The sequence below is a fragment of the Gopherus evgoodei genome, chromosome 1, assembly GCF_007399415.2.
Source record: "Gopherus evgoodei ecotype Sinaloan lineage chromosome 1, rGopEvg1_v1.p, whole genome shotgun sequence".
Taxonomy (NCBI): domain Eukaryota; kingdom Metazoa; phylum Chordata; order Testudines; family Testudinidae; genus Gopherus; species Gopherus evgoodei.
In genome coordinates, this window is record NC_044322.1 from 44,862,728 (window position 1) to 44,888,126 (window position 25,399).

The window sequence follows — 25,399 nt, forward strand, 5'->3', positions numbered from 1 at the left end:
TCTGATGATGATAAATAGTGACAGAAAGATATATTACCATTTGAAAACAGTCTGGTTAGTTTATGTGAAATGTATTGGTCTCAGTCTAGTTTCTAGAAGAAAATTTCCACCTCAAATAAATTGTCAGAGCTGACAACTTTTTTTTCAATGTTGCCAGAGGTGACTGAATGGTCATGGAGTATTCTAGAGATAGGGTCTCTATGTCAGGGTTGATGAACATGAGTGGAACAATATGGGGAACATTGTACTACCGTTGCATCCCTTATGTATCGCTAGAAGGTTTGGATCTCCAGACCTTTCCATCTGATACCTTTCAGGAGCACAAAAACACTTTAAAAAAAATTGCTAGGTTTAATGTAAGTTATACACCTGTTGTGATGTACATAATTTCTTTTCAAAAGCTGTGAATTTTTCTAAAATAATTAGTTCAGACTTTTGAGTTAAGGATCCCCCCTCATGTGATGCTCTTACCACAGAATCCATGTGCTGTGACTTCACAAGAGGGACATCTATTCCTCTATTTTAACAAAAGCATTACTTGATTTGTGATTACAACTCATGGTATTTTAACTGAAGGCTACTGATTTTTGTTCATGGTAAAGTCAATTGTCAAACCATGATTAAAGCATACAAGGCCCCGATCCTGCAAACACACACTTGAAATCAATAGGACTACTCATGGTAATACAATTAAACGTGCACAAATGTTTACAGAATTGGGGCCAAAGTTGTATTTAAGGGCTAAGTTAATTAACTTCAGTTTATTTGAATAAGTGAGAATTGCTTCGTGCCTTCTATTTATTGACATGTCTAACTATTTTGCAATGTTTTTCATTTCCTTATAGATCTTTTGGTTTCTTCTGCTGAGAGAAGGTATTTGCGGTCAGATACTGAGGAAAATTCTATGCTATTGAGCAAATATGCCACAAGAGCAGACAAAATAGATAACTCACCTAATAGTTCTTTCAATAACAGAATGATATATCAAGACTTGAAAGATATATTAAAAAATAATAGCAGGGATCATCAGCCTGCTTCATCATTAGATTGCTCAGAAATGTCTAATACTCCGAAAGAATATTTAGTGGTTTCTTCAAAGAGTAGAAATGTTTTGAGTGTAAAGCATAAAGTTATAGCTACAGCTTGCCTCCTAGCATCAAAGCATTCCAAAATGGACTTTGGTAGGATTAAACATGCGGTTCAATGCCCAAAGAAAGATGAGATGGATATGCATACGAATGTTAATCCGAATAATGACACTGTTAAAGATCAACCTGGAGAGCCGTCTAGTGATAATGAACAATTGGTTGAAATGGAACAAGAGCCAGTATCTATGAAAAATTGTCACTTCAATGATACTTTGAGTGAAATTAACCTTGACATAAGTAAGAATAATAGTGTTTGTTGCAATAAAAACAGATCAGGAGACGAAAATGATGTTACAGACCATTTGCCAATAGATGAATGCAAACCTGTAAGTCTACCACCTTTGATAATTCAGCCGTATAAAAGTTCTAGCCCTATGTTAAACAGAGAGAGAAAAACAGATACAATTCCATTTTCAAAAGTTATAGCAGCTGATCAAGAAACTGAGTCAATTGAAAAGGATGAAAATAAGCTTCAAACAGCTGCTAACAAAAACACTGTAACTATAGAAAGTGGCAAAAAACTGTTTGATCACAAAGACTGTGGCTCATTACAGGTAGTAATTTCTGAAAAATCTACCTTGCCAGAGCTTGCATTAAAAATGAGACCTGAACAAATAGTTTCAGGCTTTGTTATACAAGAACCAGAGCCTAATGTAGAAGATAAGTATTGCATAAAGAAAGTGATCAAACTTCCTTCTAAACATGATGCATCAGATAAAAATCTATATTCAATAAATCCTTTATGTTTAGACATCAAGTCAAAAGAAAACCCAGAAGACAAAGAGAAATGGTCAGGACACGCAACTTTTAATGACCGTAGCTTAAATGAAAGCGTTGGTGGCTTCCAAACTGCTTCTAATAAGCAGATAAAACTCTCTGAAAATAGCATTACAAAAGGCAAAATGTTGTTCAAAGATATGGAAGGGGGGGAGTGTCTTGAAGACTTTTCCAGAGATGGGATAAAAAACATTTCAAATCAGATTACAAAGGAAAATGTTAAGATTTCTCCAGTTGTGGATAATAAATTGGACACTAACTATTCCCACGGTTTTGATTCACAGGCAAGTTTTGTTGAACCTAAGAATGCACAAAGTATCCTGCCTGAAAGCACAGATTCATCTCTTCAAAACTTGCCTAGAAATCAACAACCTCAACTAAACCGAACCTTGACAGCAAGCCAAGAAGCTGAAATTACTGAACTTTCTAACATACTGGAAGAAACAAATAGTCAATTTGAATTTACACAATTTAGAAAGCAAAGTAATATGGTGCAAAATAATAGTTCTGAACTGTCTGGATATGTAGATACAAATGAAACGACCAACTTGAAGAATATTTCTGATATGTGGCAAGATGCTGATTTTGATGACTCTTTTGAAACTGAAGCCCAAAGAATAAATGATAAATCCAGTAAGCATACCAACACAAATGAAGAGTCTACGATGATGGCTAATGTAAAAAAAGAGAGAGAGATTTTCCAGAAAAATAACTGTGAAGTTACGTCTACTAACTTATGCAGAAATGCAAATAAGACACCTCTTGTCCCAAGTTTTTCAGTACCTACACAGGACAGTTTTTCTAATTTTGGAGGGTTTAGTTCAGCTGGAGGCAAAAAAATAAATATTTCTAATGAGGTTTTGATGAGAGCTGCAAAATTGTTCAGTAACCTGGATGATGATGGTGAGATGTTCAAATCCACTGAGATGAATCCCAGAAGTGGTTATTCTAATAAACACATGACTTCTAGATGGAATGTTTCCAGGTGTTTGACAGAAAAAGACAACTATTGTGGGGAAAGTTTAAAGGATGCAAATGTTGAATACCAAAATACACTGAAAAATAATGAAGAAAATATTAATATATTTATGCAAATATATAAAGAAAATCAGGGAGAAAGTACAAAAAATATTGTTGAAAATGATTGTATTTCTAGTAGTACCAAAATTAGTAATTTAAAAGTTATTAAATATTCTAGACATAAGATGGAAAATGGTCTGTCATCTAGTGAAAACCAGAATCAGACTCTGAACATCTCAAAAACAAAAACTAAGAGTGACACTCAGTCTCAGTATAGTTTACAAGAAAGTTTGTCAGACCTAACATGTTTGAGCGAAGTGTCTAAAACTGAAGAAATATTAACTTTAAATATTTCAGATGAAACAGAACTGGATCCTAATAAAAATGAACAAAAAATAAAAAATCTAGATTTTCAAACTGCATCTCACAGTAATATATCAGTATCTCAAGCACCATTGGATAAACTCCATTTGTTTGAAACATGCACAGAAAAAGAGCTGGATAATATTTCATCAGATTTCAATAGGGAGGTGAGAAATAGTATAAACATGGAAGGAATAGATGCTGCTTCTGTAAAAAAAAACATTAATGTAAACCAAAACAAATCCAAAATAGGCTCTGACCATCAACAAGTCTCCATCCAACAAGACACAGATTTTAAAATCAAGAATATAAAACAGAACAATACGACAAGTTTCCATACTGCTAGTGGCAAGAGAGTTATAATTACTGACAAATCTTTGACCAAAGCAAAACAAATTTTTGCAGAAGAAAATGTTTTCCTAGAAAATAAGCATAATAGTGGTAATTTTGAGGACTCCGAGATTCAGGCTTTAAAAAAAAAGAAATATAACAAAGACTTTATCAAAGATTGTGAGTTATTTGCAGAAATCACTCCCAAATATTATCAAGAAATACTTAACCTTACAGGTAACCTTGTTTCTAAAGAACTTGATAATCCACCTAAAAAGATATTAGATGATAGTCTAATTAAACAACCTGTGGATGTTGAAACGGTGAAAAAACTTTCAGTAGAGGTACATTTATCTGCTAATTTGGACAAAGAACCTGAAGAACATTCAGAAACTTCATTTTCAAAAAAGCCTGTTTGTGTGGCCATTGGAAAGTCAGGTTTAGGATTTTATACTGGGAATAGCAAAACAAATTCTCCAAGTGAGGCATCTTTATTTGAGGCAGGAAAGCTGTTTGCAGAGGGAAATCTGGAAAATTCACCAAGAAAAAATGATCGCTCAAAAAGTACATTAATTGTTTCTGCTAATGACCAGATTGCTACAGATTTGCGTTTAAAAGAAGTACCAGACATTCTTGCAGAACATCCCATCTATATAAATATGAAAAATATTTTAACTGTAAAGGATAACAAAATAAAAAATCATTCTCTTTACTTAACTCACAGGGACAAACCTTGCTCTTTTCATTTAAAAGACGATAGTAAAGGGTCTGACTTTCAACATTCCAATGATTCAAGCCATAATGTGAACTGCTTCCCAGAAAATATGGATAGTGTTTCTCAGGATCAGCCACTAGTAAGTCTCACTGCAGACAAAAACAACTTACTTAGTTCTGAAGAAACTTTTCAAAAGGAGAGTTATAGGAATCAAATCAGTGATTTAAAATTTCTGGATGCCAACAATGTTTTGAAAATCTCAGCCTCTGAAGTGGCAGGCTCCAATTCAAAGTTTTCTAAGGATGGACTAGTTGCATTCAGTACAGCAAGAGGTAAAACAGTCTCTGTTTCCTACAATGCACTAAAGAGAGTCCGACAAATGTTTCCAGAAAACTGTGATAAATCTAGGAAACAGAACACTGAGACTACATCAGAAACTAATCAAAATGAAATTGCAGCAAATTGTTCTGAGACCTTAGACAGTGCTAAGTGCCCTACTTCTGCTAACTCTTCAAATGCAAACAAGAATGAGACTTATAATTCAGCTACATGCCATTTTCCCAATGTAAATGAGAACAACTATGAAGATGAACAAGCACTACAGCACAATAGAAATAAATCTGCAAATACTGGGTCTGAGTCAAATCCTCAGACGACATGCTTTCAGGTGAATGACACATTTTCTGGCCTATGTAAATCTAATAAACTAAATCATCACCAGTCAGACTTTTCTACAAGTAATTATGTTTTTTTTAGCACAGCAAGTGGTAAACCTGTACAGTTATCAGAAGATTCGTTAAAGAAAACTAGAAGTCTCTTTTCTGAAATTGAAAATAATTCGTCAGATCAACAATGTGTATCAGAGCTGAAATGTGATTATGATGCATCTTCAGTTGGGGACCAAGTAGAAAAGTTTGTTGGAACAGGAAGTACTTCAGCACTTAGGAAATCTGAGGTAGCAATATCACAAGAAAAAAGATTTTCAAACCCCAAACTGATTTCAAATGCTAATTTTGGATTCAGCACAGCAAGTGGAAAGCAAGTGCTAGTTTCTGAAAATACTTTTCTGAAAGTGAAGCAGATGTTCGATGACACTGCCATCAGCAAATACTGCTTTGCAGATCAATTTAGTTCAAGACAAGATCCTCTTACAGCCCTAAAATCTTCTGTTAATTATGTTGGTGTAACCAAAGTAGATGAAGCCTCTTTAAAACCCAAAATCCAGGACATTCATAATGAAGAACTTGACTTAACAAACAGCTGTCCTGTTGAAATGAAGCCTTTACAAAATATTTACAATATTAAAACACCTGTGTGTGCACCTCACAGTGAGAAGGATAAGCACCTAATTCTATTAAACAGTTTTACACTTTCAGAGGAGACTCAGCTTTTTGAAAAAGACCATCACGATCTAAGTAGGATGGAAATGGAAGCTAAAGCAGTTTCATGCAATGCTCTAACTAAAACAAAGCTGGATGCTTATCATCTTACATGCTCCCAAAGTTCGGAAAAATACTTAGAAACCGAAGCAGCAGAAAGTGCCAAAGCTTTTATGGAAGATGATAAACTCACTGATTTTGGAGTAGAAAATAATACAAAAGAATCCCTCTTTTTTTGTAGAAAGATTGATAAAAACTGTCCATTAAATATGAGAACTGGGAAAAGACGCATGGAAGAAAAAACCTCACTTGGTAGGTGTTGTTTTAAATTCCAGTAAGTGCATTTAATTTTGTATTTCTACATAATTTAGAGCACTTTGCAATATAACGTGTTTAAGCTGATTTTAAGTAATCTAAGGCTTGAGCCTGCTCTGCTTGATTTCAATGTTGGTGATAATTTATCCATTGATTTCAGATTGAGCACGAACAGGACTCTTGTTATGAAGCACAAACGATACTTTAATAATTAGCATAATTCAAAAGCTGCAGATTTTTTTTGCTAATATTTATGAAAGCTACAGCTGTCACCTGAAAGCTGTGTTAGACTCTAACTTTTCACCATAGGAGACCAGAACGTTAACCCTTTCTTCCTGGGAGCAGGCAAGTGCTAATTGTATCTCTCTCTGCAAATCTAATTAGCTGTGTCTAAAGGGTATTCAACCCCAGAAAAGGAAAGGTATTGTTTCTACCTTCATTAGTGTGTCATCAGTGGAGAATAGCTTTCAGTTGTGGCAGGATTTCATAGGGATTCCACTGGCAGAAGTGCTCCCTACATGGATGTCTGAATTAGAACATTTCTACCTGGCTAAAGGCTTGTCTACACTGGCAGTTTACAGCGATGCAGCTTTCTCACTCAGGGTGTGAAAAAACACACCCCTGAGCACAGCAAGTTTCAGTGCTGTAAAGTGCCAGTGTAAACAGTGCCCCAGCGCTGGTAGCCGTGCCCCCAGTGCTGGTAGCTTTGCCTCTCGTGGAGGTGGGTTGTTTTTTTTTTTAAGAGCACTGGGAGAGCTCTCTCCCAGCGGCTCTGCCGCAACTACACAAGCCACATTAAAGCGCTGCCAGTGTAGACTAGCCCTTAGTCACACCCTCTCCAAAGCTACTTTTAGGGTTTCCTGTGGATTTCTTGCTATGCTGGCTGTGCAAGAGAGGTTGCAGGCACCTTGTGCCATACAGACCATTTTCTGGCATACTAATTCCTTGCCTCCCTCAACTGAGCAAGGACTTGCTCCAAGGTCTATAGTAGTTTATGCTCCCCCATAGATATTACCATGGAGTGAATCAGGCATATTGTCCACAAAGAAGTCTCCAACAAAGTATCTATTATATGACATTTTAGAAGCACTCCCAACAAGGCTACATGATAGAGCCAGACAGGAAAAAAGTTTGCAAATTAAATCATCAGGATCCATCACTTCTGGAAAAGGCTTTAACCATTTAAACTGATTTGACAAGAATGTTTTGATAGTATTTAGTGTAGTTCTGAGAAATGCTGTAACCCCCTAAACAGAAAACCCCAAAGCTGATAAAACTTTGCTAATCATTCCACATACATAAGCTATTTCCCTACGTTAGTACAATGTGTAGGTTGCACTGACATCACTAGCCCTGTAGGAAAGCTGCTTTATAGATATGCAAAAGCAAAGGTAAATAAACTTTTTGTTTAAATGTCTTTTAATTAAGTGTTTGGATAGTCAGCAGTTTCTTATAAAATTGACCTTCGTTTTTAGTTGGGAGGGTTTAAGGAAACATTTCTCTTCACCTTGTGAATTGCTAATACTATGGTAAAAAGGATATATAATAGTGCCTAAGATGATGATGTCAGTCAGATTTGGAATATTCTTCTTTACTTTATGTTCAAACTTAAAATTATTTATCATGTTCAGTTTTGGCAGTGATTTTTTTTCTAAAACACTTTACATAGTGTAACAGTATTTCAAATAATCAAGTTATTTGAAACAGGCATGATATATGTGTATAACAGAACCCTAAACAAACTACATTCTGCTATTTTACATCCTTCTCTTTGCTTTGATTACTAAATAGAAGAAGCCAAATTGTGGGAAAAGATATCTGTTCTAAATGGAAAAGACATTTTAATTCAGAGTGTGGTTTGTAAAGTTTCTAATTTCAGTTTGACACAACTCTTTTTAAATGATAAATTTAGAAGTTCAGCTATTATGTTATAGTGGGAGAGATACTGAACTTAAGAGAATTATTTTTTAAAACTGATGTATGGAATTTATTTTTCAGGAGAACCTCCAGTTAAAAGACAACTATTACCTGAATTTGACAGAACAGAGAATCCCCACAAATCTTTGAAAGCTTCAAAAAGCACTCCAGATGGTAATTTTCTTTTTCTTTTTTATATATGATATAGTAAATTCTCATATCAAGTGCCATTTATAGTTCTCTTTTGAATAAACCAACACAAAAAAGTTAATGAATTAAGATTACATAAGTGCTTCCTGTCAACACACGTGAAAAATCAAGGAAATCGCTATTTAAGCAATATTAACATCTGTGCTTACCTGAAATCAGATGCCTTACCGCACAAATATAATACTGAAGTATATTCACAGCTTATCTCAATTTAAAAAAAAAAAAATCTATCACTTCCAACATACAATCATCCAAGTACAAAATCTTACTCAGACTCTCAAACTGCAGCCTCAATAAGATGAGGTACTTTACCAATAGGTGCATTTTAATGTAAAATTGTATATTATTTCTACATAAAAATTTGGAGGTCTGAGTTAAAACATATTAACACCTCAGAGTCTTTGAGGAACGTAGCTGCAGAGAGATCTTAATAGCCCAAAGAGATGCTCTTTTAGATACCTTGAGACATTTTTATGGAGGACCTTGAAGACTGGGACCAAGAACATAAGAACGGCCATACTGGGTCAGACCAAAGGTCCATCAAGCCCAGTATCTTGTCCTCTGATAGTGGCCAATGGCAGGTGCCCCAAAGGAAATGAACAAACAGGTTATCATCAAGTGATCCATGCCCTTTCACCCAGTTCCAGCTTCTGGCAAACAGAGGCTGGGGACACAATTCCTGCCCATCCTGGCTAATAGCCATTGATGGACGTATCTTCCATCATTCTATCTAGCTCCCTTTTGAACCTGACCTGGTATTTTGTGGGGATTCAATTTAGTGACCAAACCACTGGGGTTCATGTGCTCTTGGCACCGGGTGTTGGTAAGGCGGGAGGCTGAAAACTAATTAGATTAACTGATTTTTTTTAAGGACTGTCATCCTATCTAGATGTGCAAAGTTGCAGTGTTTCACTCTGGAGGTCACAAAAGCATGTATCACAGTGATGAAATTGTCATCTGACAATTTTATAGCATTTAATAGGTGGAAGAAGGCATTCTTCAGGGTGGCAGTTACTTGAAACTTTAGAATCAGTGAGGAGTGTAAAAAGGCCCATAGTGTATTGACCATCTGACCTGGAAGCAGATTCCATTAATAGTGGGTGATTTGATAGCAGTAGATAGCTCTTGGAACCATTTTACACATTCTGCTAGCATCCCTTCCATCTTGCCTTGGTTGAGGTTCTGCCAGTTATCTTTTAATCCTGGTATTGATTGCAGCCAGCCACATATTGTGATATTTGGGAGAGGATACTAGTTATGCCTTCTGCACTGGAAGCGAAGCCAGGGATCATCTGCATAATTCTGATGTGAGATTGTGGTTTCCCCCCGTTTGCATCTCACCCAATGGCTTCATGTAGATGTTAAAAAGGCTGTATTAGGATTTCTTTGGCACCATTAGTTTGAGCTAGACCAGCTATAAAATTGACCAAAAGACAAAAAATTATTACTGTTAGATGTATTCACACATGTCTGAAGTACTGAGATGTGAAAATTCTAAGCTGTCTACTATTGAGCTAATCTGAAATGTAGCAGGGCTTAACATTTCCAGTCAGAAAGAATGCCTGTGGACCAGGGAGTTCCTAGCAGCAGGCAGGTGAAGAGAGACAGACTATGTCTACACTACTGCTGTAAGTCGACCTGCACTACGCTACTCCAGCGCATGAATATTACTGCAGGATCTACACCGCAGGGGGTCGATGGGAAAAAATCTCCCGTTGACTTAACTTATTCTTCTCGTTGGACAGAAGTAGAGTACAGGGGTTGACTGGAGTAGAGTACAGGGTTTGACTGGAGAGTGATCTGCAGTCAATTTGGCAGGTCTTCACTAGATGCGCTAAATCGACTGCCGGTGGATCAATCTCAGAGCGTCAATCCTGGCTGTAGTGTAGACCTGCCCACAGATCTGTGCCAAAAGAGGCTTTGCTGCTGGTTTCTAGGAGCACTGTTAGGCAAGCATGGGAGTTCTAATAATAACAACTGCTTTCACAATAATAGTAGCTGTGCAGGTTTTGGATCTGGGAAGCATATCTGAGCTCACTTGTCAGTACAGCAAAACTTACTTTTCACTCACTAATGGTAACCAAGGAGACCTAAATATTGGTCTCTTAATATATATATATATACATACATACATACATACATACATACATACATACATACATACACACACACTCTCTCTCTCTCCCTCTCTAATATGTTCCAGAAACATCACATGTGCCATTGAAACATGCTATATTTTAATTATTTTTTAGGCACAATGAAAGACAGAAGGAAGTTTATGTACCACATTCCTTTAAAACCTGAAACTTGTGTTCCTTTCAGGTAAGAAAGAAACGTGTAGTATAATTTAAGATTTATTTCTAAAGAATTGCTTAACAGAATATGGGGTGTATATGTTCTTGTGGACTGGTTTTTATCTTACTACTAGTAATTTGCTACACAATAATCTAAAAAAAATGCTAATCAATTTTAATTCAAATTATACTGAAACGTCATTTAAATTTTTGCCTTAATATAAAAATGCTGCAATATTCCATTGAAATTCTACATCTGTGTTCAGATTTTATTTTTCCATAGATATAAAATGTTGTATTAGGCAACCTGATTTCTTTGAAATAATAAAGCATTAGCGAGTTCTAAGAATTTATTTTATGTGAATGTAATTGAAAGTTGTTTTACTAAATGGGAGGCTACTAGATTAAAGAAAGAAAATTATATAGAATGACAAACTTTGTTAGGTTTTGCTTGAAAATTTACTGATAGCCAAGCTCAATTATATGTTGTTCAATATTTTCCTCTATACAGTGCTACTAAAAAACGACAAGAAGTCAAGAATCCTAATCTTACTATACCAGACCAGGCTTTTAAAGGATTTAAATCTAAATCTGATATTTTTCAGCATCATATGTTAAGACAGTCTTTAAGTGGTACATCAGGTGTTTTTACTCCATTTAATAAGATTTCTGCTGAAGAAAGTGAAAGAAGAAAAAATCTGCCTGTATTAAGCAAAACTGCCAAAACTTTTGTGCCACCTTTCAAAGTTAAGACTGATGTTTCTACAAGTGAGCAGCATGGCAGGAAAAGACTTGACTCGTTGATTAACAAGAATATGAATAGAGATAAAGAACTAAAAGATGTCATAATTCAACCTAATTCTGGAGAGACTGAAGATTATCAGTCAGAGGAGAAAGATTGCACCAACCAAGTTATGGCATGTAATTTAGGAGATGGAGATGGTGATTCAGGTATTTTTAGGCAAACTTTTTTGACCATTTATCTGTTGTGAGCAGTAATTGTTTGAATATAACCTTTAAGCTTTTTACATATTATTGAGAGTTTATTGCTTTTATCTTTAAACCTATACATAGGAGTATTAGGAAATAGAAATTTAAAGGTAAAAAACTTTTTTCAATATGTGATTGATTTGGTCTGTGATATTCATAATGCTGCATTTTCATTTATATGTACATTTTGAAAGTCAGTCAAGGACTTGCTATACCTTTGGACACAGCAGTTCTTGGAAAATAAGTTGTGTGACAGCTACCTGAATTTCATTTAACATTTGGTTATATATTTTTGTTTAGCATACAGTATTCTAGGCTCTCTATAGAATGGTCACTTGTAGTATGTTTTATTTATGAACGTGCGTATGTTTGTTTGCTAATGTTTTTAAAATGTATGTCCAATTCTGCCAAATGCTCATGACCATCATTTTCCAAGAAGCATAAGGGAATTAGGTACTCAGCTTTCAGTGGGAGTTGGGCTTACCCCTTTTAGGGTTTTTTGAAAATCCCAGTCACCGTGTGTAACATCACTTATGTGAGTAGTCCATATTTCTTCAGCGGGACTAATTATATGCATAAATTTATACACATCTTGTAAGTGTTTGCAGAGTTAGGCCCATTGTTTACAAGGAAAAGGTCGCTTTTTAACATCTCAGGATTATAGATTCAGAAATGATTGACTGCTTTCTAGTTATTTAATGTTCTCAACAAAAATAAACGTAGATGCTAGAATAAAAGTGTTTAACTTTGAAATGCACTCATTGAATTTAACATTTGAAAATGTTTTAAATGAATGATACTTCTTAAATAGTTTTGATTCTGTATGTTTGCTATATGGCAAATTCTAAAAATCATTATGCTAGCTAAAAAAATCATGCTTGTTACCCACTTGCTTTTACTGAATTGAGTTCATATCCTAAATTAACATACAATTGAAACAAGATTTGATGTATGGTGGGTTTTTTCCTAGCAGATTTGATTGAAATGATTGCAAACCTTCACTGTGCCAGAAATCTGCAAGAGATGAGAATTAGAAAGAAACAAAAGCAAAATATTCGCCCACAGCCAGGCAGTCTTTATCTCATGAAAACATCTGCAGCAAAAAGGATCTCTCTGAAAGCTGCTGTAGAAGAAAAGTCTCCTGGTACTTATTCCATTGAACAGGTGAATCTTTATTGTATTATTCAAAAAGTTTAGCTAATTTTGAATATGTGAATTTAAGTGAAATATGTATCTCCTTGGATTTTATAGCCAAATATTACAACAGTACATTCACTAAGGTAGTAATCACAATAAAAAAATTAACTAGTACATGCAGTCATTTTAGTTTTAAGAAACTTTTGTATCTCTGTGGCCCTTCAAAAATTATATTACAAAATAAGAGAAGAGCAAATTACAAAGATAAAGTGAGGGGCTGTAAATCTCCCAGTGAGATAGCTCTTAACCCACAGTAGTTAATCCTAAAATGAAATTTCAACCTTTTATATAACATGTTGTGATTTCTGCTGAGATCCTACTAGTGATTTTTCCTCTTTTGTGCTACCTTGGAGCCAAGTTCCTATCAGAAGCCTCTCTTTCCCAGCAGAGCAAAGGAGCAGAATCTCATAGTCATCCCTTGTTCTTATTGGCTGTGGTGTTTGTTTTTGTTTTTTGTAATTCATATATGTGACATCACTCCTATAAAACCTAAGACTTTCTCATAGCCCACAGTGTGTGTAACATACTTGGCTTTACTAGAGAATTAATAGCGTTAGAAATGATTAACTGAAAAGCCTGGTAATAGCTAATAGATGACATGTATGGTTTCTTAGGCATGAATGTAGTAAATTGGGTTCAGATTTTATTCCATCTTCTTATTCCACCTTTTTTTTTCCTAGCTAAAATGACAAGCTTGCCATTATAATAGAGAAAAAAGATCTTTAAGGTCTTATTTAGGCAATTTGTTTTGTCTGAAATATTTTACTCTTCGGTGTTTATATTCATTTCCTTTGTAAACTTAGGACAAAAGGGCCCAATTCAACAATACAAAAATATCCATGTAAAATCTTTTACTGCTGATTGAGGATCGCATACTATTTTATGCAAATTTTGTTGAGAAATGTTTGATAAATGAAAATTTTAGATTAATAGATTATGAAGACAGAAGGAACCATGGTGAAAATCTAGTCTGACTTCTTGTGTAATATAGGCCATAAGGCTTCCCTGAATTAATTCCTGTTTGACTCAGAGCATATCTTTTAGAAAAACTTCCAAGCTTTCTTTTAAAATTGGCAGTGATGGAGATTCCACCTCAATCTTTGGTAACATTGTTTCAATGGTTAATTACCCTCGCTGTGAAAAATTTACATTTTATTTCTAATTTGAATTTGTGTAGCTTCAACTTCCAATTCCACCTCTACCCCGATACTATGCGGTCCTCGGGAGCCAAAAAATCTTACCGCGTTGTAGGTAAAACCGCGTTATATCGGGTAGGGAAGGCTGTGCCTCCCCAAACAGCCTGGCCCCGCCCCCTGTCCAACCTCCACCTACTTCCCGGCCTCTGTCTGACCTCTCAGAACCCCCGACCCATCCAATCCTCCCTGCTCCTTGTCCCCTGACCACCTCCTGAGTTCCTCTGCTCCTTAACCAACCCCCCCCGCCCCGCGCCCTTAACACGCTGCTCAGAGCAGCGTGTTGGAGCCGTCCCTAGAGGGATGCGGGGCCCGGGACAAATCTGCATCCCTGCTAGTCTCCTCACCATCCACCCAGCGCTCCCACCTGCCAGGCCACCGCTCGCCTCCCCACCCCACCTACCTGCCCGCCACTCGCCTCCCCACTAGTCTCCTTAGTCTCCGTCTGTCCAGCACACCTCCTCATGTCCACCCAACTGCTGCTCCCCTGCCCACCCGCCTCCTCACCTCCCTCCTGCCAGCTGCTCACCTCCCCATTCACCTCCTCACCTCGCTTGCCCGCCCGCCTCCCACCCTGAACACACCGCTCAGAGCAGCGTGTTGGAGCCAGACATGCTGACCTGATGGAGTGTGCAGCCCCGCCCCCAAGAGCGCTGCTTTACCACGTTGTATGCGAACCCATGTTATATCGGGTCGCATTATATCTGAGTAGAGGTGTAATATTGTTAGGAGTTCCTCCTCTCTGCTTGGATTACATATTAGTTTTCCCTGGTAAATGAGAACTGCACACATTTAAAGGAGATGTTTTACAATAACTGTGTTTAACAAGAAAATTTTTCTGGTTACTGAAATGCTTGTTGTGTCGGATAGTTTTTCTTACTTTGCTGTCTCTCACCTGATCATTTACAGCTGCACATGTATGGTGTTTCGAAGCACTGCGTAAAAGTTAACAGCATAAATGCAGAATCTTTCCAGTTTCTCATCCAGGATTTTTTCAGTAAGGAGTATATACTGGCTGGACATGGAATACAGCTTGCTGATGGAGGATGGCTTATACCTACTGATGGGGTAAAGGCAGGGAAAGAAGAATTTTACAGGTTTGATTATGAGTTTGAGGCAAAAATTATTCCTATATTACTACATGATATTACCTTACGATGGGTTCCCAAAGTTGGTTCACGGTTTGTTCAGGGTAAGTCCCTGATGGGGTGCGAGGCACTTTATTTACCTGAGCCTCCGCAGATACGGCCACTCGCACTCCCAATGGCCGTGACTGGCCGTTCCCAGCCAAAGGGAGCTGTGGGAAGCGGTGGCCAGGAACAGCGAACTGCAGCCACTGAGAGTTGCGAGTGGCCGTACCTACGGACACTCAGGTAAACAAAGCTTCTTGCAGCCAACCAGGGGCTTACCCTGAACAAGCTGCAAACTAAGTTTGGTAACCCCGTCCTATGATAAAACCAGTATACACAGTAAATGTTTATAAGATGGTAGCTACTCTCTTACTGCACATCATTAATGCACATTTTAGTCTACCTGTGCCATTGTACGTAAGACTATTTTAAGCCTTTGTATTTATGTGAGGCTTAATATGTGCAATGAGTCATTTGTCCATTCTCCACTGTGGTGATCTGCAAATAAGAATATAGAAGGTTGGCTTATATTAAAATCAGGAGCATATTTTGGAGGGGTTTTCAAGATTCATGTAACCTGGAAGCCTGCTGAATCTTTTGATTGAGATCTTTTGACATTTTTCAGGTTGGGGGGAAGGGGGGAAGGTTTTTATTGTTTGTTTTTTGCATGGTGGGTGAGAGAACTTGCAAATCTTCCAGTTCCATTATTACTCTCTCTTCCCTTGCAAAGGGAAGTTGGATTTATAGAGTGAGATCCTGACTCCACAAAAGTCAATAGTAAAACTCCTGTTGATTTCAGTGGATCTGGTTTTCATTCATACCTTTTTAAAGTTATGAGAAAGGCCTGAAGGATTTTTCCTTTCTACATTAGAAATTCAGGGCTTGTCCACTCTGGAAGCCTCTGAATAACTGCAGTATTGGCAAGATTATGACATGGAGATGACCCCTCTCAGCTAGTTTGGTTTCATTTTCTCATTTTTATTCGGATTAAAAACTAGTGAGTTTTTTGTTAATACCTATCTTATTAAAACACTTGATTGAAAAGTTCTCTTAAGGATTTAACACCCCTGCCCCTCTGAAGAAGGACTAAAAGCCCTTGAGCCTCAACTGTGAGTTGTCCAAGGAGTCTGCCAAACAAAAACAAAAACAAAAAAAAGGGGGAGGGAGACAAGACATTCCTAAAATTACTAAGGAAAACAACTAGTGGGAAAAAATTCTAACTTTTCTTATTTGAGGGGGGAATAAGCTGTTTAGGGCTTTTTTTATATACATTGTTAGTGGTTTGGTTTAGATTATCAATTAGCAAAATGTCACATAACTTGACTCAATCAATTTATTAATTAGATAGATGAGCACAGAAGGGTTTATATGTTACCTCTTTCAGGGAAACAGTACTGCAACAGTTCAGTCTGTCCCAAAGTGTGAGCTTAATTTGACTTACATTTATAGTCCACTTGTTTATGACAAGTAGAATATTAAATACACCTTACTCCTTTTTTCTTATCTAGTTTCATACCTATATTTTCAGGCTACAAAAATATTTGTACCAACCATAAACAATAACATTCCAGATATCAGTAGACAGTAAAGTAGGTTTAGACAGGTAAAGAAATGAACTGTTTTCTGCTCCCAGCACACAATTTATATGTAACATTCCTTAACAGAACATACAACTTCTGACAGAAAGTAAATTTCCACAAAAAATCAAAGCATTCTGGGAATCCAGTTCATAGTTATACAACTTAGCCTAAATACAAAACATTTTGTAAATATACATAATATTGGCTAAGAAGGTATAAGAAACAAAAAGGAGGCAAACATAATTCTTTCCTCCACACTCCCTATCCCTACCCATTTGCAGGCCCCTGCTAAAGATCAATTAAAAGTAAAATATACACACACAGTGTAACTCTACTGTGCACTTTTATAAATGAATTATATTTTACCTTGCTACAGGCCATTTTGCAAATTAGTTACAACCCAAAAGACATCATATGAAGCAGAACACTGCACCTTTGGTTTTGATTATTTTAGAAAGATTTTTAAAATATTTTATATACTTGTCAATATTTTTCATATTTTCTGATTCAATGCCCATTCCTGATTTCCTCAATAAGTAGGATATATTAAAATATGTGTTTTTATCAGTAATTTTCCAGTACATGCACCCTTAGATGTATTCCTGTATCCAGGTACCAAAGTACTAATATAACAGATTAAAATATTATTGAAAATACAAATTTGAACAACTTAAAATAGAGTTTAGTTTAATATTATAAAATTTGTACGCAGGGCACTCTGTGATACACCTGGTGTGGATCCAAAGCTAATTACGGAAGCCTGGGTCTACAACCACTATAGATGGATTGTGTGGAAATTGGCAGCTATGGAAATCTCTTTTCCACAGGAGTTTGCTAACAGGTGTTTGACACCAGAACGAGTGCTACTTCAGTTAAAATACAGGTAAGTGTACAGCAATATATTTAAGGTTTTTTCTGCACAGTAAGTTCTGTGAATTTTGCACACATCAATTTAATGTTTCTGAATCTGTTTGAATGCTTGTGTTATTTAACTTCATCCCTTTGATACTTAAAATATATCATAAATATTTGCAAAAATATATAGAAGTTCCAGTTTCTGCCAAGGGGGCTTGGTCATATAGATTGGTTAGTTATAGTTAAGCACTGTTTAATTTAAAAGAAAATATCTTAGATTGTGTATATTTTTAAGTATATTGTGAATGCATTGTTCCTTTTTATTTTATTTTTTTTGTAGATATGATTTGGAAATTGATAAAAGTCAACGTTCAGCTATCAAAAAGATAGTGGAGAAAAATGATATAGCTGCAAAAACACTCATACTGTGTGTTTCTAAAATCATATCATTAAGTGAAAACATATCCGATATCTGTAGTAATAAAAACATGGTTGAAAGCAAAAAAAGAGCAGCAGTGATTGAAGTTACAGATGGGTGGTATGGGGTTAGGGCTCTCTTGGATCCTCCTCTCCAAGCACTGTTACATGGAAGAAGACTGACTGTTGGTCAGAAGATCATAGTTCATGGAGCAGAACTTGTGGGCTCTCAAGATGCATGCACACCATTGGAAACTCCAGACTCTCTTATGTTAAAGGTGAAATTAAGTATTATTGTAACTTGATTAGATGTGCATTTTGAGGGTGGTGGTAGTTATCTCGGCAGTGCCATAGGCGTAGATGGTGCTTTGCAGGCAAATAAAAAATATCTTCTCTGTCACAAAGAATTTGCAGTCTAGATTTGATGGGGCATGACATGATAGAGGATATTATAAAAGAGAGATAGGAAATGAAGGAAAGTTTTTATACAGCAAAGATGTATCAAGTTACTACATGTCAACATTGTGTTCTTTCAATGCTTTTTTTAATAATTTGGTACTAATTGCTCAAGAATGTGAGACATTGTTTGGGAGGGGGATGAAAAAAGTAGGTTTGGGGGAAGGATTTTGAAGAAGAGAGGAGAATTTGGGGCATAAGTTGTTATGGTCTCATGGACACTCACTATTCACTAAAATACATTAGGCCGTCAGTTTGCATATCTCTGTATTCAGATGGCTCACACTATGAAAAAGTTAGAAAACCCTTAATATGTTCAGTTTTACATATAAGAACATTTTAGATTGAGAGTTTTCCCTCTAAGTTCAATTACTTACTGATCTTTTTGGTCTGTGTGTGGCATTTTCACTTAAAAACACTTAATTTACTCAGATTTCAGCTAACAGTACTCGACGTGCTCGGTGGCATGCCAAACTAGGATTTCATCAGGATCCCAGACCTTTTCCTTTGCCCTTGTCATCACTTTTCAGTGAAGGTGGTACTGTTGGGTGTATTGATGTAGTTATTCAAAGAACTTATCCTATTCAGGTACAGTATGAATATTTTTGGGCTAAAAAGTTTAATAAGATAATGTATCATTTGTGAAATACCAATGGAGTAAATTCTCACTTCATTATATCTGCATTTGACTTAACACTTCAAGAGGAGTGTATACCTCAGTGTACCAACTATTTCAATTTATGCCTATAATCCTCTAATCAGCTTTACTTTTGGCTCCTCAGAGCCTGGAGTAACAGAGTTTCAGAACTTTGTAATTTTTAAAGTGGGAGACTTGTTTGAGAGCGAACTAAGGAAAAATGTTGATGAACAACCTTTCAGCTCAAAGCAGAACAAACCAGACCAGTTGGGTTCAGTTTGTAGCACACAGCACCACAGGATAAAAGTTAAAAATTAAGGAGCATTGTTAGGATTGCTGCTTGTTTTTGCCTGAGTTGTTTGCATCACTATGTGACCTATTATCATTTTATTTTTAAATTTCAGTGAAAATGAGTTGTGAATGTATATAAAATAGAACAGAGTCATTTTAAACGCCACCAGAAATTCAGACGGAATTTTTTAAGATTCAGATACACGCTTTCTTCTGCAGACCAGCATCTCCCACAATACTAAGAATGGGCTGATCCTGCTCCTCTCAATAATTTTGTAGCACAGCCCCTTCTCCAGCTTGATGGCAGAACTTCAACTTCTTCAGCAGGAGCTAGTGGCAGTTTGCATTGCTCCTGACCATTTTCTTTGCCAGCTTTATTTTTTTACATTTTTTGGATAGTAGCAAGCAACTTTTCTCCTTCTCCTTTTCGTCTTCTAGATTGCGTATTTAGCAATGTGGTGGTTTCAACCACATCGATCTGCTGCTGCAGCACTTCCTTGCCTCTGCTCCTGCCTCAAACCTGGCTGAATTTTACCATGAACACAGAGCTGAATCAAAGTGGTAGTATCATCTGTGAGGCAGCTTTTACAGCTTATCAGAAGTCAAATTATGCCATGTCTGTTCTCTTTCAGCCAGCCCTCGCACTTGCCAGTTCATCGGGCTGAAAGTCAGACCAGCATGTTGGGACACCCCTCCCTTAAGGAATGGCAACTCCAATGGATCCGACGAAGTGGGTATTCACCCATGAAAGCTCATGCACCAATATGTCTGTTAATCTGTAAGGTGCCACAGGACTCTTTGCTGCTTTTACAGATCCAGACTAACACGGCTACCCCTCTGATACTTAACTTCAATGGAGAATAATTTGATGTTTCTGATCATCTCAGGGAGAGAGTCTAAGGATGAGACCAGCTTCAGCCAGCCAGCTCTGGGATGTAAATTTCCCAAAAGACCTAGCCCAGAAGGAAAAGACTCCTTAAGGGACATCATATGTATCATTTCCCCCAAGGTACTGAAATGGATCCTCAGTTCCTTGAGGGAAATAAAGCAGGTCTTCTACACAACTCCTCTTCTCCCCTACAGGAATCAGTGGTTTCTCACAATGAGACCCCATCCCACAGGTAGTAGGATGGTGTGACAGATAAGAGACATTGAAAGCATGGAAACTTCAAAAGACTAGCCTAGACAAATTGAAGAATTGGGCCAAAAGAAATCTGATGAGGTTCAACAAGGACAAGTGCAGAATCCTGCACTTAGGATGGAAGAATCCCATACGCTGCTACAGGCTGGGGACTGACTGGCTAAGCGACAGTTCTGCAGAAAAGGACCTGGGATTACCGTGGATGAGAAGCTGGATATGAGTCAACAGTGTGCCCTTGCTGCCAAGAAGGCTAACGGCATATTGGGCTGCACTAGTAGGAACATTGCCAGCAGATCGAGGGAAGTGACCATTCCCTTCTATTTGGCATTGGTGAGGCCACATCTGGAGTATTGTACAGTTTTGGGCCCCCTACTACAGAAAGGATGTGGACAAATTGGAGAGGGTCCAGCAGAGGGCAATGGAAATGATTAAGGGGCTGGGGCACGTGACTTATGAGGAGAGGCTGAAGGAACTTTTTCCCTCCCAGGGCTTATTTAGTCTGCAGAAGAGAAGAGTGAGGGGGGATTTGATAGCAGCCTTCAACTACCTGAAGGGAGGTTCCAGAGAGGATGAAGCTTGGCTGTTCTCTGTGGTGGCAGATGACAGAATAAGAAGCAATGGTCTCAAGTTGCAGTGGAGATATTAGGTTGGATATTAGGAAACACTATTTCACTAGGAGGGTGGTGAAGCACTGGAATGGGTTACCTAGGGAGGTGGTGGAATCTCCATCCTTAAAGATTTTTACAGCCTGACTTGACAAAGCCTTTGCTGGGATGATTTAGTTTGGGTTGGTCCTGCTTTGAGCAGGGGGTTTAACTAGATGACCTCCTGAGGTCTCTTCCAACCCTAATCTTCTATGATTCTGTGACTGTAATACTGAGATATGCAAGACATTATGGGCACATGGACTATTCATAGACTTTTGCATCTATATGTATTGCTGTGAGGTAGGGATTATGTTCTGGCTTCATGGGAGGAGGGTTTCAGATCTTCCTCCAGGAACTAAAATTCACTTGGGAGTAATTACTGCAAATCCTTGAAAAGGCACACAACTCCAGAGAAGTATCACAAACTGGAGGAATAGCACGTACTGGTTCAGATCAGCTTCAAGAAGCCCAGCAGACAAAAAACAAGCTTTATACCAAAATGAGCATCCTGAACTGACTCAGTCCTTCTCTTGATCTACAAACTGACATGATACTTTAAAGAAGAGTGAAAAATCCTGCTTGAAGGGTTTGAAGGAATTTAAAACCTGCTAGGGTCTCCATGTGGAAAGTGGATAACAGACAGTAAGCTTAGCATGTATGTAGGTAGTTTATTTTATTATCTGTTCCCTCTATAATGTTTTTGTCCTAAATAAATGCACTGTGTGAACTGAAGGCTGTCTGGTCACTGGTAAATGCTGTCATAACCCTTAAGAGAGAGCAAAACTGCAAGTGCTGAACTAAAGTCAGACTGTTGGGATAAGCACAGTGAATTGTAAGGGGACTGTAACTGTAACACTCTGGTCTGGGAGGGAAAAAGAACATGAAATTCTGCCTATAGAGAGATGGCAGCTAGAGGCCTGAGACCTTAAAGGGACGCCCTGGAGGAGACCACAAAAGGAACAGAAATGCAGTTAACCCAGGAACAGTGGCAAAAGGGGACCTTGTTGAGGATGATACAGAGGTAGGACTTAAGAGGCCTCAACGTTTTCAGTAAAAAGGGACATGAGAGAGACACACATTCCTGGATAGTGGTCAAAAATATAAAAAGGGAAAAAAAAAATTACAAGAAATCTGAGACCTCTGACTCAGGTTTCACCACATCTGCTCAGGATGGGAGAGCTTTCTGTTTCAGGCTCTGAGCAGAGCATGGAAAAAAATGCATGGAAAGGTTGCATCTGGCATACAGATTCAACCAGAGCAGGTACCCGATGGGAAGCCCAAAGGCAAGTACCTGCCAGGAATGTCTCTACTTGAAAAAGCAATCCCATTGTATTCTTCTTTTGAAGATATGATCAGGGATAAATGGGATACCCCTTAGAAGCATAAGCATATCAGCAGACATGCACTTATATACTGCAAGATGCAAGAGGCCAAAAATGCCGTCACAACAAACATAGAAAGCTACAATGCCATTAGCAAAAGATATGATAATACCAACCAAAGATACAACTGATAGTAAGGTGGAAATCACCCTCAAAGGGATTTTGAGTCTTCCTTTGTTGCCCTCAGTGTCCCTGGCCACTGCCTCCTTTGCAAGAACCACCCCAATGTCCTAGCTGGATGACCCAAATACCTTGGACAACAAGGACCAACCTGACTTCATCTACCATTAAGAAAATATCCTTAACAGTTTTTGTGGCAGATATCTCAGTGAATGGTATGAGATTCTCAGGTAGGACCATCGCATCCAGTTAACAGCCAGGTACCAAATGTGGCTGTGCCCATGGATGGCAGATGCCCACTACAAACACATGCTGTGCTCATCCAAATTCACAGGCACTATCCTATTTGGAGAGAAAGTGGGTAACATAGTGGTGGACAGTGCATCTAAACAAAGCAATTCCTCCTCTGCCCGCGTGGTATCTTGAGAAAGGACTACAAGCCCAGTGTCAAAGGCTTCAAGGATCCAAGCTATCCCTGGCCAGTTATGCATGTCGAGCAATACAAGGCATCAGATTAATGTCTACAAGATCTATCACAACATCCTGGGCAGAAAAAGCTTACGCTTCCACTGAGGAAATCTGCAGAGCAGCAACTCTATTAACAACTTTTGTTAGATTCTATAAGGTGGAATTTCTTTCCTTTGTGGTGGTCTTCTTTGGAAGGGAAGATGCTGCATGTAGTGATCCAGAAACAGTTCTCATTTTGGCATTTAATTTCAGGGGGAGACTTCCGTGTCTCAGTCTTTCTATATCCCTTCCTACTTCTGTGCATTGCTTGCCACTTCCCATGTGTCTCAGAAATGTGGGAGACAGTTGGCTGCAAAATGAAGAGTTTCTTATCCAATAATTTTCTTTGTGTTTAGCAGCATCTCCCACAATTCTACGCTTCCTGTATGACTTATTAGTCAATGGACAAGTTAATTTTTATATCTCTAGTTTGTGAGCCAGTTAATGTAGTGTATGTGGTTTCCTGGTTGGCTCTGGAATTGTTACTAATATTCAAAGAGTTCTTACACAGTTTTGGAATGAATAGTCTGGCAGCAAGCCAGAGAAAGGGATGTAATCAGCACAGACTGTGCTACAATGTTTAAATTACCACTGGAACTGCAAAAAGGAGGGAAACCATTCATATATCTCAGAATTGTGGGAAGTGCTGTTAGCAGAAAGAGCATACTCAGCTAAGAAATTTCCTATTATTGGTTCCTTTTGTTTTGCAAGTTTTCTTGCAAATAATTCTCTTTGAGATAAAACAAAGTTGTCCTTTGCTTCCAACCCATGCTCTTTGTCCTCCCTGGCATCTTTTCACGTTAATAATGCTAGGCATTTCTGTTGTCATGGTTCCTTTCAGAGGTCCAATTCCTTCAAACAGTCCTTCATGAGTAAAAATTTGTACTATTGTTTTCAGTCTTTGACTCTTCCCTCACTTTTAAACTGCAACAGAGATAGTTATTGTTCTTTATAGCTGTCATCTTAACTAAGCCACAACCCTGAACTTCGGAGTTATCTTTATTAATTTTCAGTGAGCAGATAAAAATACAAAAAAATATAAAATTATTTATAGCTTGTATTTATTCCCAGATGCCATATACTTCATGGAGCTACAACAGAATTATGCAATTTTATAATTGATCAGATTCAGATTTATAATTGACCAGATAAACATAACACAGTAAGGTGGAGATTAAAATAGTAAAATGGGAGAAGATGTACATGAGCAGGAAGGAAGATTAACCAAAGCCGAAGGGAGTTAGGAGGGGGACATGACAGCTAGACAAAATGGAGGTCTGGCATTCTTTGAGCAGTCTGTTGTTTGTATTCAAACATATCTAAAGAAACAGGTTCCAAATGTCTTCAATTTCATATAATGGATTCCTAGGACAGTAAGATATTCTTTTTTTTTTTTTTTTTTGGGCTGCTAATTCGGACAGATCTGAATACCACTGCTGTATTTTGGGCATAAGCCTACTCTTCCATTTTTGTAAAATCATGCACTTGGTAATCATTGCAGCCCTCAAGTTTTTGTGGTGGAATTAAACCCAGTTTAGCAGGTTTAATGTCAGATTTTAACCTAAATTGAAAATATTGCAATAGAGGGAGAGGTTAAGGGAGTTTTTCAAAACTGAAATTAAAATTTATGAGCCTCAAAAAATTGGCCTTATTGGAGGGAGAATAGAATTTTAAAAGACAAGGTTAGGGTACTTTTAAATAAATAAATAAATAAACAAAAGCATTAATTTTATATGTGAATTCTTATTCCAGTGGGTGGAAAAGATATCAGCTGGATCATATGTGTTTCGTAATGGTCGAGCTGAAGAAAGGGAAGCTGCAAAGCATGCAGAGAATCGACAAAAACACCTGGAAGCTCTGTTTTCACAAATCCAAGTGGAATTTGAACAGCATGAAGGTAAAACTGTTTGTTTCCAAGTATGCAGTGTAGTTGTAGCTATGTTGGTCCCAGGATATTAGAGATACAATGTGGGTAAGGTATTATCTTTTATGGGACCAATTTCTGTTAGTAAGAGAGAGAAGCTTTTCAGTTCACACAGAACTCTTCTTCAGGTCAGGTCTTCTGTTTCACTGTCTCGAAGTTATTCTCATTGTTACAGGAATGTGTTGTGTGAACATGAGGATCTCGTTTATAGAAGATTCTCCTTTATGCTGAAAAAGGAGTTTTCCTGAAGTGCTTTGGGAGATACTACTAAGATTTTCTGCCAAGTTTGAATGCAGTCTGTTTGGTTTTTTAGTGTTATTTCTGAGATGTTTAAGGCAACTCTGATGGGCTGCTACTCCCCATCACACATAAATAATCATCAGAAATACTACAGTAGAACCTCAGAGTTATGAACACCTCAGGAATGGAGGTTGTTCGTAACTCTGAAATGTTCATAACTCTGA

General features: G+C 37.5%; 1 protein-coding gene across 2 annotated transcripts in view; it reads left to right on the forward strand.

Moving 5' to 3' along the window:
- BRCA2 (BRCA2 DNA repair associated) overlaps window positions 1–25,399 on the forward strand; it is an 84,818-nt gene that overhangs the window by 30,796 nt on the left and 28,623 nt on the right. Inside the window, exons 11-20 of one of the 2 annotated variants that reach the window (XM_030563082.1) lie at window positions 846–6,044; window positions 8,046–8,138; window positions 10,427–10,496; window positions 10,980–11,419; window positions 12,429–12,622; window positions 14,758–14,945; window positions 17,271–17,441; window positions 17,754–18,108; window positions 18,719–18,874; window positions 24,764–24,908. In XM_030563082.1, the coding sequence (XP_030418942.1) occupies window positions 846–6,044; window positions 8,046–8,138; window positions 10,427–10,496; window positions 10,980–11,419; window positions 12,429–12,622; window positions 14,758–14,945; window positions 17,271–17,441; window positions 17,754–18,108; window positions 18,719–18,874; window positions 24,764–24,908 (7,011 nt within the window). The remainder of the gene's footprint in view (window positions 1–845; window positions 6,045–8,045; window positions 8,139–10,426; window positions 10,497–10,979; window positions 11,420–12,428; window positions 12,623–14,757; window positions 14,946–17,270; window positions 17,442–17,753; window positions 18,109–18,718; window positions 18,875–24,763; window positions 24,909–25,399) is intronic. The other variant, XM_030563091.1, reaches the window with a different exon arrangement.